The sequence below is a fragment of the Pezoporus wallicus genome, unplaced genomic scaffold (genome assembly GCF_028554395.1).
Source record: "Pezoporus wallicus isolate ANWC-B61680 ecotype Strahan unplaced genomic scaffold, APGP_CSIRO_Pwel_v1 scaffold_13239, whole genome shotgun sequence".
Lineage (NCBI taxonomy): Eukaryota > Metazoa > Chordata > Aves > Psittaciformes > Psittacidae > Pezoporus > Pezoporus wallicus.
This window is the reverse complement of record NW_026642052.1, coordinates 4,383,820-4,398,047: the sequence shown is the minus strand read 5'-3', so window position 1 is coordinate 4,398,047 and position 14,228 is coordinate 4,383,820. Positions and strand designations below refer to the sequence as shown.

At 52.5% G+C, this 14,228-nt stretch overlaps 1 protein-coding gene across 1 annotated transcript; it reads left to right on the top strand.

Annotated features, from left to right (window-relative positions):
- Positions 1-9,757: 9,757 nt before the first annotated feature.
- On the top strand, positions 9,758-12,431 carry MSX1 (msh homeobox 1). Its single transcript, XM_057426670.1, has 2 exons — positions 9,758-10,260; positions 11,591-12,431. Exons 1-2 carry the CDS (start codon positions 9,807-9,809, stop codon positions 12,019-12,021), a joined length of 885 nt encoding a protein of 294 aa, XP_057282653.1. The 5' UTR covers positions 9,758-9,806; the 3' UTR covers positions 12,022-12,431.
- Positions 12,432-14,228: the final 1,797 nt, after the last annotated feature.

The window sequence follows — 14,228 nt, the reverse complement described above, 5'->3', positions numbered from 1 at the left end:
ATGACTTTCACCTCCTCTGAACACAATTTGACTTCCTTCTCATATTGGGGCATCCAAAACTGTGCACAGTACTCAAGGTGCACCACCGTAGAATGGGTCAGTTACCTCCCTCAACTGGCTTGCTATGTTGTGCTTGAGGCACCCCAGCACACATTTGGTCCTTTTAGGTGCCAGGGCTCACTGTTGACTCCTATTCAACTTGCCATCAACCCAAGCCCCCAGATCTCTTTCTGTGGGACTGCTCTCCAGCCTCTCATTCCTCAATTTGTATGTATAGCCACGTTTACCATGTATCAGGTAGAGAATCTGGCACTTGCTCTTGTTAAATTTCACACAGCTGGTGATTGCCCAGGTCTCCAGTCTATCCAGATTAATCAGTGAGGCCTCTCAACTCTTGAGCGAGCCCACAGCTCCTCCTAGTTTAATATAATCCACAAACTTATTTAATGTGCATTCAATTCCCATGTCCAGATCGTTTATAAAAACAATAAGAGCACTGAGCCCTAAGGAACCGCATTGGTGACTGGCTGCCAGCCTGTTGTAACCCCGTTTACTATAACCCATTGAGCCCAACCCATCAGCCAGCTGCTCATACAATACAACATATTATGGACTTCTCCAGCTGTGTGCTGGACATTTTATCCAGAAGAGTGCTGTGAGAGACAGTCTCAAAGCTTTGCTAAAATCCAAAACCACCACATCCACTAGCTTCCCTGATCAACTAGTTGGCGATGCTGCAGGGCTGACATTGTAAGAGGATTGATGTGGGGTCGGACTGGGAAGGCAGACAGGAGGGGGAAGCTGTGAGGCTGGGCAGGAAAGTGGGATGAAGACAGCCCAGGCTGGGAAAGGAGCTTCTGCAGGGCCAGGGGGGTACCAGCTCAGCAGCAGAGTCAATCTGTGTGGGCAAAGGAGGATGAAGCAGAGGGGACACCTGGTTACAGGTATGCTTCATGCCTGAAACCTCAGCTGCAGGGGACATCCCACCTCACCCTTTCCCTACCTCACCTGGCTGGGGGAAACCACCGTCACCAGGCTCAGAGCTTTTGAGGCGAAAGTTCTTTTTGAACTCCCCCAGGTAAGATTACGGAAAAGTCTCACGGTGCCTGTTTAAACAAGTGTGTCTGAACAGGAAAATCAAACAAACAGCGAGCGACTTCAGTTTCTCCGCTTATACGATGATTGAAATGATAAGCAAGGATATATTTTCAGATAATTGGGCTGTGTCAAGGTACCGGCCGTTTGATCAGATAGGGTCTCTCTATGTAGTCTCACATCAGAGGGCTAGTAAACTACAAATTAAGGCAGGCTTTAGATTTTGTCTGCGAAGTAGCCAGATAAATTGAATTTTATCCCTAAAGGTCGTAATGGGGGTTGGGGGCAACTACACAAAGAGGGCAGAATAATGTACCAGGGTAAACTGGATCGGAAAGAGTAAGGGAAGAAAATAATTGGAAAGTCTTCCCTCATGAAAACCTGTTAGTACTGGAAGGATGCTGATTAGCATTTCTGCATCTGTCAGGGGCTGTAAGAGCCCACCCTAAAAGAGGTTTTCAGGAAGGCAGGGGTAGGGGAGCAGCAAACAGCAGTGCGCCTCGGCTCCACTGAAGGCTTTTGGTTTCCTTTTGTTCTGTTTGCTGGTAATTTTTCATTTTATTTAGTGTTTGTATTGAAACAACACCTTGGGGAGGGTGTGATACTCTGAGACACCTCAACCAGGCCAGCTGGGTGAGAGCCAGAGAGCACTGCTCAATCCCCTCCATCTCACCCCATCTTCTGTGGCATCTCAGACCTGGGGACAGGCAGCCTGCTCTTCCTCCTGCTCCTGTGTCCCCTCAACACTCCCCAGCTGGTCACAAAACAGGGAGAAGCTCCCCTGCCCCTCCACCAGCCGTGGGAAAGTCCTCCAAAAGTCCTGAGTGCTGCAAACCCAAAGAGTTTTCCTCTAATATGGCCACTGCCTAAGACAGTGCAAACTCAAGCCTGGTCCCTCCAGCCTTGTGCTCCAGACAGATTCCCAGGCTCCAGACAAAAAGGCCAGGGGGACTCCAGGGAACCCAGCTGGCTCCCAGCCAGCTCTGCTGAAAAGGGATCACAAGACGGCAGATTTACTCCTAAGAACAAAGTTTCCGGTGACTTTCCAAGATGTTCATCATACTCCTTTCTCCTTTTTCCTTCTCCTCCTTCACCCCTCCCCTTATTTTTCAGAATCTCAGCTGGAACAGAGGTGCTCCCTGTCACTGCCAGTGAACTTATTGCTCCGCTTCTTTGTTAGCTCTGTGTGCACTCCTGTGGCATTTCTTTTTCTCTCTCTGGTTTTATACACTGCTGGTATCTAGCTATTTGTGATGGCAAGTAAGAAGGAATTGAATTTACCTGTGAGACTGCAGCATGTGATTTTCCCCTGTAAATAGCTCCTGCTGGGTCAAGCAGGTGCTGATTTGCTCCCATGTCCCAGGCTCAGCAACCACAGTATTGGAATCAGGATATGTGTGTGCATATGGGCAAATGTCACTGTGGTGGATTGACCCTGGCTGGATGCCAGGCAGGTCCCACCAAAGATGCTCCAGTACTCCCCCTCCTCAGGGGAGATAAAATATAATGAAAGGCTCATGGATCAAGATAAGGACAGGGAGAGATCACTCACCAGTTACTGTCATGGACAAAACAGTCTCAACCTGGAGAAAAAATAATTAATGTAATTTTTTACCAATCAAATCAGAATAGGATAATGAGAAATAAAGCCAAAGCAGTACAGTTCTGACATGATGCAGGGCCACATCCTGCTCTGTAGTGTGTGTTCCATGCTGCTGACATAGGAAGAGGTAAGTGTGCAGCAGCCTGTGCACCCACAGCCACCCATGGCCCTGTGTGGTTCAGCCTGGGCTTGCCTCTGTGAGGGATGCTCAGCTGTGTGGAGGGTGTTGCACCTCTAAACTGGATTGTAAGGAGAAGTCTGATACTGTTTGAAAGGTTGAAATAAGCTCTGCTTTGAGTGACAGAAATAAAGGCAGCTGTTGAAAAAGCAAAGTGACCCAACACCAATAAAAATCCACACTTGTTATACAAATAACGTCAAAACTACATATGCAGAGAATAACATGAAGGCAGCGTGGGGCAGACCAATGTCTAGAAATGTTATCTCTTTTGTTCCAAGAGCTAATCAGTGGAGCAGCAGGCAAGCCAGGAACATTTTAGATTATGTCTATGTTTGCAGTTGATGGAAAGTGTGAGAGGAACATAAGCTTTCTAAAAGACAAATTCAGTTCCCTACAAAATATTTGGATATTTTCCCCTCCTCTTCTGGCAGTGAAATTGTTTGGTTACATTGATTTATTAGAATGATGTAACTCCCAGTATCATATCTAGCCATCAGCTGCCACTCAGCAAAAGGATGTGGTGAGATCACATAGCCAAAATAATAAGGCGCTGGAGTTCCTAAGCAGGAGGTTACATATCATCAGGACAGTTTCAAATACTTGTGGATGGCTTTGATAATTGCAGGAGTGTGATGTTGTTTTGTTTTTCCGTAGACAGAGTCTAGGAGATACCTGACACCAGTTACTCTGCTGTTCAACCGTAGTTTCCTTTCACAGGGAAATTGAAATCCTTCTGTATCAATATACGTGAATATCTCTTTTCCCAACTGGCAGGTTTTTGCTTAATCACTTTCGAACCATCTTAGCCGAGGAAGAAAAGAAATGTGTGCCCCAATCCTGTTCCTCATATTATTCGGCCTCGAGTTTTACAGATGCAGAAGATGGGGAGAGGCAGACTTGCCTTGGGAAACTCCGTGCAGCAGGAAGGTCCAAAAAGGGGTGCTGGGAAGAGGAGAACTGCCAACTTCACCTCCACTGCCCGCAGGTCCAGACGCTGTGTGGTGGTGGGGCTGTGGCTCCCGGCCCTTCTCCAGCTGTGCAGCTGGAGGCAGCAGCTGGAGAAGAAACCCTTCTGCACAGACACGGCCCTGCCGCACATAGGCATTTGCTTTCCCTTGAATTTTTCTTCTATGAGTGTCTTATTTTTGTCCTGAGGTGCTGATTATTATCTGGCTGAAACGTATTTCCTTCTGAAAAGTGGGTTTGTTTTATGTTTGTTCCCCCCAGCACCCCCATTCGCACAGAACACTCTATTGGGAACAGACTTAGATTGGGGCTCTCGCAGTTTGCAGTGTTTTTTCAGACTGTGGTGACACGCGTTTCTTCTGCTCTATATGTTTTCTTATGCCCTTTCCATCACATATTTTCCAGCAATTTAAAGAGATGTAAGGAATAGTTTTTACACAATAGGCAAAGAAGCGGGGGATTATTCCAGTGGTCTTGCAAGTTTGGTGTATTTCATCTTCTTCAAAAGGCGAGGAAAAAAAAAACTGTGTCCTTGTGAGCAAATGATTAGAAGAAGACTGGGAATACAATAATTACCCCAAATGGAAACCCAGACCGCAGTCAAACAATGCAGCTTTTGTAAACCGGCTCCACCCGTAAAAAAATCTAGGAAATCTCATAACTGGAGCTGGCAAAATTCTTTTCTTATGCAACGATATGTAAAAAGCTCCTGAGAAATGAGGAATAAACATGGAAACGCTGTAAAATAGCGTGGTAATGAACTTGCTCTGAGCATCGGAGATCGCCTTGGCGGTACCAGCGTGGATTCCTTCGACCACAAATCATTTTCTTATGTTAAAGAATTTGGGACAAATTACATTTCGTGACATTTCGCCAATAAACAAGCACGTGAAGACAAATAAACCAGGACTCGCCATAATCTACCTTGATCGTTGTGGAATTCAAGGGGACCAAAGGAATTGGGAGCGAGACAGAGCGCGGCTTTGAATGAATGTCCTTTATGAGAGAGCAGAGAGAAGATCATTTATATCCTTCATATTTTATAGTTTTGCCTCTAGGAAAGAAAAGACCAGCAGAGCCCCGACTATCATTTACTCATAATGATCGCATTCAATCTAGTGATTCACAGTGAATCATATAATAAGGTTTCCATTTTGCACATGGGGAGAAGAAGGAGGGGTGGTTAAACTTTATTTAGTTCGCATTCATGCTCCCGGCCTCCTGTTTCCCTTGAACTGTCCATTTCAAATGACTAACCCATGGGGCGATGTTTTTTTTCTTCGTTGTTTTTTTTTTTCCTTATATTTCAACCCCCCACCCCCCCTTTCTGTTACTCCCCAGCAATAAAAATCCCTGGAAGGAAAGCTGACAGGTTAACGGTGCCGTTGTTATTTTCCTACGGCACCTTTTCACCCAAGCACGGCTTCACTTTCGCGGCCGCTCGGGATCGTCCCGAACCGGGTCTTGACTTGCTTCGGCTGTGGCTCTGTGCCGGTGCAGCGGGCGGGGACCCCCGGCCAGCCCGGACCCGCGGAGCGCCCGTTTGCAGCAGCACCGGGAAAGGGGGAAAATTGCTTTACATTACTTCGGCCTAAATCCGCAGGCACCCACATACAAACACGGCGCACTTCTCCTGCGGGTTTGGGTCAGGGAGTGGGGATTTGGGCACCCTCCTCCCCCTCGCTGTTTCTGCAGAGACCCCTCCACACACGGCCAAGCACATAGGCGCGACCTCCGGCTCGCTGTTAAGGCACTCGGGTGCAGTCTTTGCTCTCAGGACCTTTGCCATCTGCTTATAAAATCGAAGTGAGGGCAGGGTAAGGCTGCGGGGCTCCGCGGGAGCTCTGCTCCGACGGGATCCGCGCTCCGGCTGCCCGGCACAGCTCCGTGAGGAGCAGTCGGAATCACCCCAAAAGGCGAAAGAAAGGAAGGCGCCGGGCGGGGGACAGGCGCGGAGAACAGAAGCATCCCGAGCAGGCGAGGTGAGGCAGGTCGGTGCTGGAGGGCAGGGCAGAGGTGATGCCACACCGCTCCGGCCCCAAATGCTCCTGGAGGAGCCGTGCTCTTCCCCAGGAGAGCCGACACCTTTGCAAGAGCTTTAAAGTATATACATACAAAATGAAATGGGCTTGTTGTCACTGAAGGGAAACCACTGCCTTAGCCATGGGTCTTTCACCAAAACAGCCAAGTTCCCTTTTGGGCAGAGCAGAGAGTCTCGAAGTCTGCTTGACATCTTGAAGCTTAAATAACCGTAAGGCATTGTTACTCCCTGGCAGCAAAGTGCCTCGTTACGCCTGATTGAGCTAATTGCTTTGAAATAGGATATATTATCTATAATTATAGAGATCTTGGAGGAGACGGCCAGCCTTTTCTTTCATCTTTTCCAAGTGCATCATAATGTCGCGATCAAATTAATTTGGGACACTTGAAATAGTGCCTTCCTTTCAGCCCGGCTCCTCCGACCCCCGAAGAGCCGGGGACGCCTCGGTGGCTGCAGTTTGGCCGCCAAATCACCGCTCCCGGTAACCTCCCGAGCACCAGCCAGGTGCCTTGAGCCTGAAAAGTAGTTTAGATTATGCTTAATCTGGGCGGAAAGGGTAAAAGAGAATAAGGGTTTAAAAAAAAAAATAGAAAAAAAAGGGGGAAAGAACTGAGGTCTTTTCGCATTTCTCTACGCTCCGGGGAGAAGGCGCAGCGACAGGAGCAGAGAGGGTCGGCTCTTGAAGGGCTTTGAGAGCTTGTAAAGCCCGCAGGACATTTTTAGCACTTGCGATAGATCTGGCTCTTTGCCCTAAACGATGAGCCGTTCCGACCTGCTCTCAGGCAGCGCGGAGGAGGCGCGTAGGCAACGCGCAGGAGGATGCGGCAGAGCCGCCCGTCCCCAAAACCTGCCCGTGTCCTGAGGGTCTGTCTGGTCTCCTAAGAGCTGATGTCTCGGGGGAAATAAAATAGATACAAGGGAAACAACACCACCCCTCTCCTTTCTGAGTTCTGCCTTTAAGTCAAAGATAACGTTTACAAAAGGCAGACAATGCCCTGAATTGGCTTAGCGCTGCATCCTGTCCTCCCTCCCCATCCCCCATACACCCCTCCTAGCCCTTGTTGTTGTATTCCCACTGAAATAAAATGCTAGGGGTAATGGCTTTGCCTAGCACATTCATTATATTGAAACGGGACTGTTTCGGATGCTAATTGCCCAATATTGTTATCTAGCACAAGTGCCTTCAGGGAAGCGCCACGGTTCCCAATAAAAACACTGGTCTGGAACAAGCGCCAATAAAGTCACCTATTCCACCTCCCTGCTCCCCGCCCCCTCCCCCCCCCCCTTTTTGCTTCGGTTTTTCTTATAGTCCAGGAAGGAAAGTAAGAGAGAGGACCTAAAACCAAGTCAGAATTATTAACACAGGGGAACCAACACCAGAAAAAAGTTCCTGAAATCCACTGGCGTCCTGGTCACCCAGAGCGCAGCGAGGAAGGGGAGAGGAGTCTGAATACTAAAAATTTCCCTCTAAACAAAGAAATTCATTGCGAGGGAGATTTCGTTTCTCAGATTTGATTTCTCAGTTCTTAATTTAGAACCTGTAGATCTCACTGAGAAAGAAAAGAAAAGAGCATGAAACGAAAGAAACTTCACTGGCTTCCCTTTTTCAGCCCAGGAGCTTGCCAGCATGTGAGGGAGAATCGAGCCCTTGCACAGTGATTAAAATACCACCGAGCATGACAGAAACATAAACACAAAGCGTTCATTGCTGGGAGATAAATAAAGAGCTAATTATCTCATTCTGACAACTCTCAATGAGAGCGAGACCTCGCACACTCATCTCCTCAAACCTCAGTCGCATCCCAACGGCCAAATCATTCTGCGAAAGAGAAGTGAGAGGAAAACAACCCAGCAGCTCTTAGTTTTATTTTTCTTTTCATATTTCCGTCAAAGGAAGGAGATCGAAAGCAGCGCAGGGGCTGTCTGGAGGTCTGGAAGTCTGACGGACACAGCACATCTTCTTTGGCGCTGTTGCTTTTGGGATAGGGGGAAAAAAAATCCCAACAAAATAAATATATATATACAGCTCATACCTGTAGGATCGGGTGAGGGGACACCAGGAAACACGGTGCAGTGATATTTGCGCATGTTTTCCCAGCAGGCAGGTGGGGGGGGGGGGGAGAGGGGGGAGGGCGAGTTGTGCATCTTCACATCAAGCAGCGGGTTTTGGGAAAATGTCGTGTGATTGGTAGAGCAAACTAATTTTGTCCGGCTGAATGTGCCGGTGTCCCAGGGCTAAGGCGCCTTGCTCCCTTGATGCGGGTTAACGTCCTCAATAGTCCCCCTCCAGCTGAAGCCTTTGATCAGACCGCTGCTGGCGCCTAAAAACAACATCACTTGTCTGCCTATTAGAGGCACTGACTAATCGTGACAGATTGTTTATTCTCGCAATTAGCAATGCAGCCGCTTCTCCGAGCACACACAACCGTGTCGTCGTCCCCCCCACCACCTTCAACACTCCCCCCAGGCCCGGTCCCTCGGCCCGACGGGGTGCGGGGAGCTGCGGGCAGGGCGCGGAGCCGGCATCACTGCTCCATGAGTGGCCGTAGGAGCGTTCACCGGGGCGGCACGAATCGGGAGGGGAAATAAAGGGACCAATGTGAGCTGTGCGCCTGTTGTATGCGGGTCTGTGCCATGTGCGTTCACCCTTGTCTGTGGAGGGCGCGGGAGCACCCCGTGAGTAACCTACAGATCATCTTCACGTAGAAGGACTGTGTATGAGCACAGCAGGGCAGGTATGGATGTGTACATGCAGGACAGCATCTTTGTACAGGGAGTATACTCACATGTGTGTAAGATACGTGTGCGTGTTTTGTCCTGCGAGCAGGACAATTAATTTCTCTCAGATCCTGCTGCTTATCAGTTAATAAAATGTCTATTGTATCAATCCATTTCATAACCTGTACACTCCTAATCTACCATCTTTATTGAGACCAGTTGAAAGGGACGGGAATGCACTATCCCTCCCCGTTCAGATAATTGCCCTTAAATGACTGCAGGAGCCTCTGGTGTTCCGAGGAGATTAGAGCCCTGCAGCTATCAATAAACTTTTCCCAGCGAGCGGCCAATCCCGTTATTAGAGAGCGACCCCGTTTTACTGCACATCCGTCCTGGGCGCGGGGATAAGGGATCGTAAAACGAATTTACAAAACAAAATAGCCAGGACTTTAATGGGTCTGGGGCTTATATGTTCCTTTTCACGGGAAGGCACGTTTCATTATCTGGAGCAGCGCACGCATCTTTGCCATGAAACGCAGCACGATTTATATGTGTATAGATGTACATAAGCGCAGATCTCCGCAGACACTCCGAGCACACCGCAGGGCCGGCGCTCATTTAAGAAACCCCAAAGCAAACAAACAAACATCCCCTAAAACCACTTTTCTGATGCCAGCCAGGCTGCGGGACAGGCAGGGGTCCCTCCGGGAGGCCACACTCAGGACAGCGCAATAGTGCTCGGTTTTGCAGAAGAACACGGCTCGGGCCCGCTTCCCAGGCGGAAAGCCTGGCTGTTTTCCGACGTTAATACATTTTTGGCCCCGGTTTTTGAGCCTCCCCCACAAGATCCCGTACCACTGCGGAGCGCAGCTCCGGCCCTTCCCACTCCCGCCTGCGATACCATGGGGTTGAGCGGTGGTACGGGGAAGGGTTGGGGGGGTGCGCCCCGACGGCGAGTCCGGACCCGACACCCCCACCCTCTGCCCGGGCCGCAGCAGCAGCCAATGGGGCGCCGCCGCCCCGCCCCCCTGCGCGCTGGTTGGGCGGTGCCTCCCCCCTCGCCGCTTTATCAGGCGGCGCCGCCCGCCGCGGGACTGAGCGCGCCGACGGCTGCCCGCGCCCCGCTCCTGTGCTGGCCTCATGAGCTGCGGCCGCCGCTGCTCCCGCCCGGCGCTGCGGTGGCGACGGCGGCGCGCCTCTGCATGGCCCCGGCTCTGGATATGACCACCGCGCCCACCGGCGTCCGCAGCGAAGAGCTGCCCGCATCCGCCTTCAGCAAGCCCGGCGGCGGCGGCATCCCTGTCGCGGCGGCGATGGGCGGGGAGGAGGAAAGCGACAAGCCCAAGGTTTCCCCGTCCCTCCTGCCGTTCAGCGTGGAGGCGCTCATGGCTGACCACAGGAAGCCGGGCGTCAGGGAGGGCCCCGAGGGCGCCGGGCCTCCGCAGGGCGTAGGGGCGGCCGCCCGCGCCAGCCTCAGTCCCCGCCTGGGCGCCCTGACTGCGGAGGCTCCAGCCTCTCCGCTGCCCCTCGGCGGCCACTTCTCCGTCGGGGGGCTCGTCAAGCTGCCTGAAGACACCCTTTTCAAGGCGGAAAGCCCCGAGAAGCAGGAGCGGAGCCCTTGGATGCAGAACCCACGGTTCTCGCCGCCTCCCCCAAGTAAGTAGGGATTGGGAGCGGGCGGCTTGGGCCCCCCCGAGCCCCTTCCCGCGGGGCAGCGCTGCTGGGCGGACGGGCGCTTCCTCGTTTTTTCCCCTCCTGGCATGCTTTTCCCTGCGGATCGCACTCTTCCGGGCCACTCCGGCCTGATCAAAATACTGAACCGGTTCAAACGTGCGCGAAACTGGAGGATGGCGGCGGAGGAAGGGCGGCTGCGCCAGCACCAGATTGTGTGCCAAATATTAACGGGGGCAGGGGAGGGAGATAAAGCAACCTGGCCTACCGCTTCACTTAATTTGGGGTCAAACTCGGTCTCAGCGGTGTTTACCCCTAACGTGGCTTTTCAGATCATTCCATAGGATTCACGCAGACCGGGCTCTTGGGCTGTGCGGGCTTCAGCCCCACCGGCTGGTACCTCAGGTGTTCCATGTCCAAAGGCCCGCAGTTGCTGACGTTTTCCTGTTTTACCACGCAGAGTTCTAAAGTAATAATAGCAGTGGGAGGGCTGGGATCAGAAAAGCCCGTTAATCCTCCGAACGGCTGCGCTGCCACCGGGCCGCTCGGCTGCATCCCCACCGCTCCTGGAGTTCCCGCGGAAAGGGGCAAACTTGGGTTGCTGCTCTCCGGAGGGTTCGGGTGCTCTTAGCGGAACTGCGACGGGAGTTAATTTCTCTCTCGAAGAAAGCCGGGTTTCCTGTCAGGAGCTGCGCAGAGTATCGCAGTTGTTTAACTTACTCAAATTGCAAAGTTGATTTCCAGCAATTTACCCGCGAGGTAAATCCGGGACAGGTCGAGGACCCTTAGAAATCAAGAGGAGCAGAGCGGTAGATGGAGACTTGGTGTGAATTTAGAGCTCCTAATTAATTACGTGCTTAATCCGGTTCCCGGGGCCTAACAAAGAAGGTGCGAGGCTGACAGGCCAACCTGTTTTGTTTATTTTTTTTTTCCTTAATCCAATAAAAAAGGACTTTTTTTTTTTGAGGGTCACAACCTTCGCTTATGCCTCCTCGGGTTAAGCCGGGAGCCGTGAAGGCAGGAGGGTGTTTGGGTGTCCGACTCCCGCCCTTTTGATTTTTATCATGGAGGTGGAGATTCCAAAAGCATTGGGAAGCTTTGGGCCTGGGAGTCTTGAAAAACCCAATTTCTATCGGGAGGTATCACTTTGAAACATGTCTCACGCAGCGCTGAGGGTTTGGGCCACTTCGAGCGGGACCTCATTTACCCCACTCTGCATCCCAGCTGCTGTTGGTGAGGGCTCTGCGGGGTGTCTGGCTCCGGGCGCTGCTAACCGAGGTGTCTCTCTCCTTCTTCCTTCTGCTCTTCGGCACAGGGCGGCTGAGCCCCCCCGCCTGCACCCTGCGCAAGCACAAGACCAACAGGAAGCCGCGGACGCCCTTCACAACGGCGCAGCTGCTGGCCCTCGAGAGGAAGTTTCGGCAGAAGCAGTACCTGTCCATCGCCGAGCGCGCTGAGTTCTCCAGCTCGCTCAGCCTCACCGAGACCCAGGTGAAGATCTGGTTCCAGAACCGCCGCGCCAAGGCAAAGCGGCTGCAGGAGGCCGAGCTGGAGAAGCTGAAGATGGCAGCCAAGCCCATGCTCCCACCCGCTGCTTTCGGCATCTCCTTCCCGCTGGGCGGCCCGGCTGTGGCCGGTGCCTCTCTGTACGGTGCTTCCAGCCCTTTCCAGCGGGCAGGGCTGCCCGTGGCTCCCGTGGGACTGTACACTGCGCACGTGGGATACAGCATGTACCACCTCACATAGAGCTGAGCCCTGCCGAGCCCAGCACGCTGACTGCCTGCTCCTGCCGGCTCCGCACGCATTCCCTTCCTGCTCTTCTGGCTCCTCACTGCGGACTTACATGGGCCCTGTTGCAGAGACTGCTTCCTTCCCCCTATGATGTTGGCCCCTGGTCCAGTGCTGTTCCACTTTCTTCCTCGGCAGTCCTGGGAGCTGCTCAGCTCTGCAGCCGACAGAAACCTGAGTCATGGCCCCAGTTGCTCCCCGAGGGTGGCGATGGGCCAGCCCTGCCCTGTGTCGGGCTGGCAGCCCTGCGAGAGACCCTGCTGTGGGTGAAGGAACTGCGGAAGAGAAACGGCAAAAAAGAGGGGTGAAAGGCAGGGTGTTTCTCTTCTTTCTGCCAGGCGAGGTCAAGAGGCAGAAGTGTAAAGCAGCCTCTCCTGTCCCTGTTGTAACAGCAGTGTCTGTTACCTGTGTTTGTTCCTCCACTAGCTCCTTTGGAAGGGGCTCTGTGTACTATGTAATATACTGTATATTTGAAATTTTATCATTTATATTATAGCTATATTTGTTAAATAAATTAATTTTAAGCTACTGTTTGATCTGGATCTTTTTGCTCCTTTCCCTGCCAGAGGTGATAGAAGAAAAGACTGAACTTGTCAGTGTGCCAGGGGGACAGGAGTGAGGGACCAGCTGAACCAGCTGGTTTTTCTCTTCCCCCGGAGACTTTAGTCTCAGTGAGACCTCAGCTGAGCTTTCAGCTTGCTGGGTATCCTGGAGCTGCCTTATCTTCACGGCTGTCTGAGGTTATTTCCCCCCATCACTGCCCCTCACTGGCAGCTCCAACCGCAATCCCTTTGCCCCGAGGTTGTGGCTGCTTTTCCCCAACGGCTCCAGGACCAGCACGGCTCCAGGCTTGGCTCAGCTCTGGCTGGGTTTTCCTAGCCCTAGGCAGGATAAAAGCTGCTCCTCTCCCTGCCAGTGGCCTTTAGCCGTGAAGCTCCCAGCCGCAGCCCCGACGGCTCCCGGAGGGCTTGGGGATGGTGTGACTTACTTCTCTTTTTTTTTGTGCCAAGCCAAGAGAGACAGTCCCAGGGCTTCTCCGCCGCTCCCTTCGGCCGCTGGCCTTGCTCAGGGGAAGGGAGAGCGGGGATTTGGGGCTGTGGAGAGGAGAGCAGGCTGCAGGGGTGGTGTGGGAGAAGGGGATTACAGGGCTCTAACAGCGGGGCAGAGGCAGCGCCAGAGCCAGCGGGATGGGTGATGGGTGCAGGCTGGTGCGGATGGGATGTGGAGGACAGTAGTGTTCGGCACGGGTGTGGGGCCGCGGCAGGCACCCGGCGGCACCCGTGGGACCCACGGTCGGGACCGCTCGGCGCCGTCTCCAGCCCATCCCCGTGGCTCCGGGCGCCCCGCAGCCCTGAGCGGCCGGCTTTGCTGGAAACCCGTCTGTACGGCCCTGTGGAGACCGCCGGCGGAGGACCCCGTGGAAGAGGGTGGCGGGCAGCCTCGCTCCGCGCAGCGCCGCGTAACCCCGGCCGCGCCGCTCCGCGTTCGTGGACCCTGCCAGCACCGAGGCCGTCGCCTCGTTGGTGCCCCGCCGGCTGCGCCTCCGAGCCCCCTGAGTGCGCCGCTCCACCCGATTTAGTTTTGCGGATCGCTCGGGTAAGAGCGTTGATTTCCCATTTTTCATTATTTTATCCTAATTTCGTGCTTTATCTTAGCGCTCAAAGAATGGGCGCTGAGAAATTGGGACTCCTCTTTATATTTTTCTTTCTGTCTTTTTTTTTTTGTTTGTTTTTGTTCTTCCCCCGCTGCTTTCATTTCCAGCAATTTAAAACGTTAAGGTTGAGGCAAAGTTAGAAGGAAAATAATTGCTGTAATGAGGCTAGGCAATCTTCTGCAGGCACTGTGGCTCCAGAGAGACTGTAGCTGGGGGCGAGGCGGGACTTTTATCATCTCCTAAATATCAATGATGCTTTCAATAACTCAGTGAAACAGCATACCTGAACCCAGCCACTTTCTCCAGAGCTCGCTGCTCTAATCCCCTTCTTCTCGTCTCTCGCTCTGCCCTCGCCGCCCAGTCCTTTCTGGTCTGGGGTGAATTTGGGGGTTTTGTGGTTGGGTTTTTTTCTTCTTCCTTTTATTTTTCTTTCATTTTGTTTTTTATTTCCCCCTTTTTTATTAGTTTTGGTTTTTTTTTCCTTGGCTTGCTTTCCCGATCATTTCTTTTC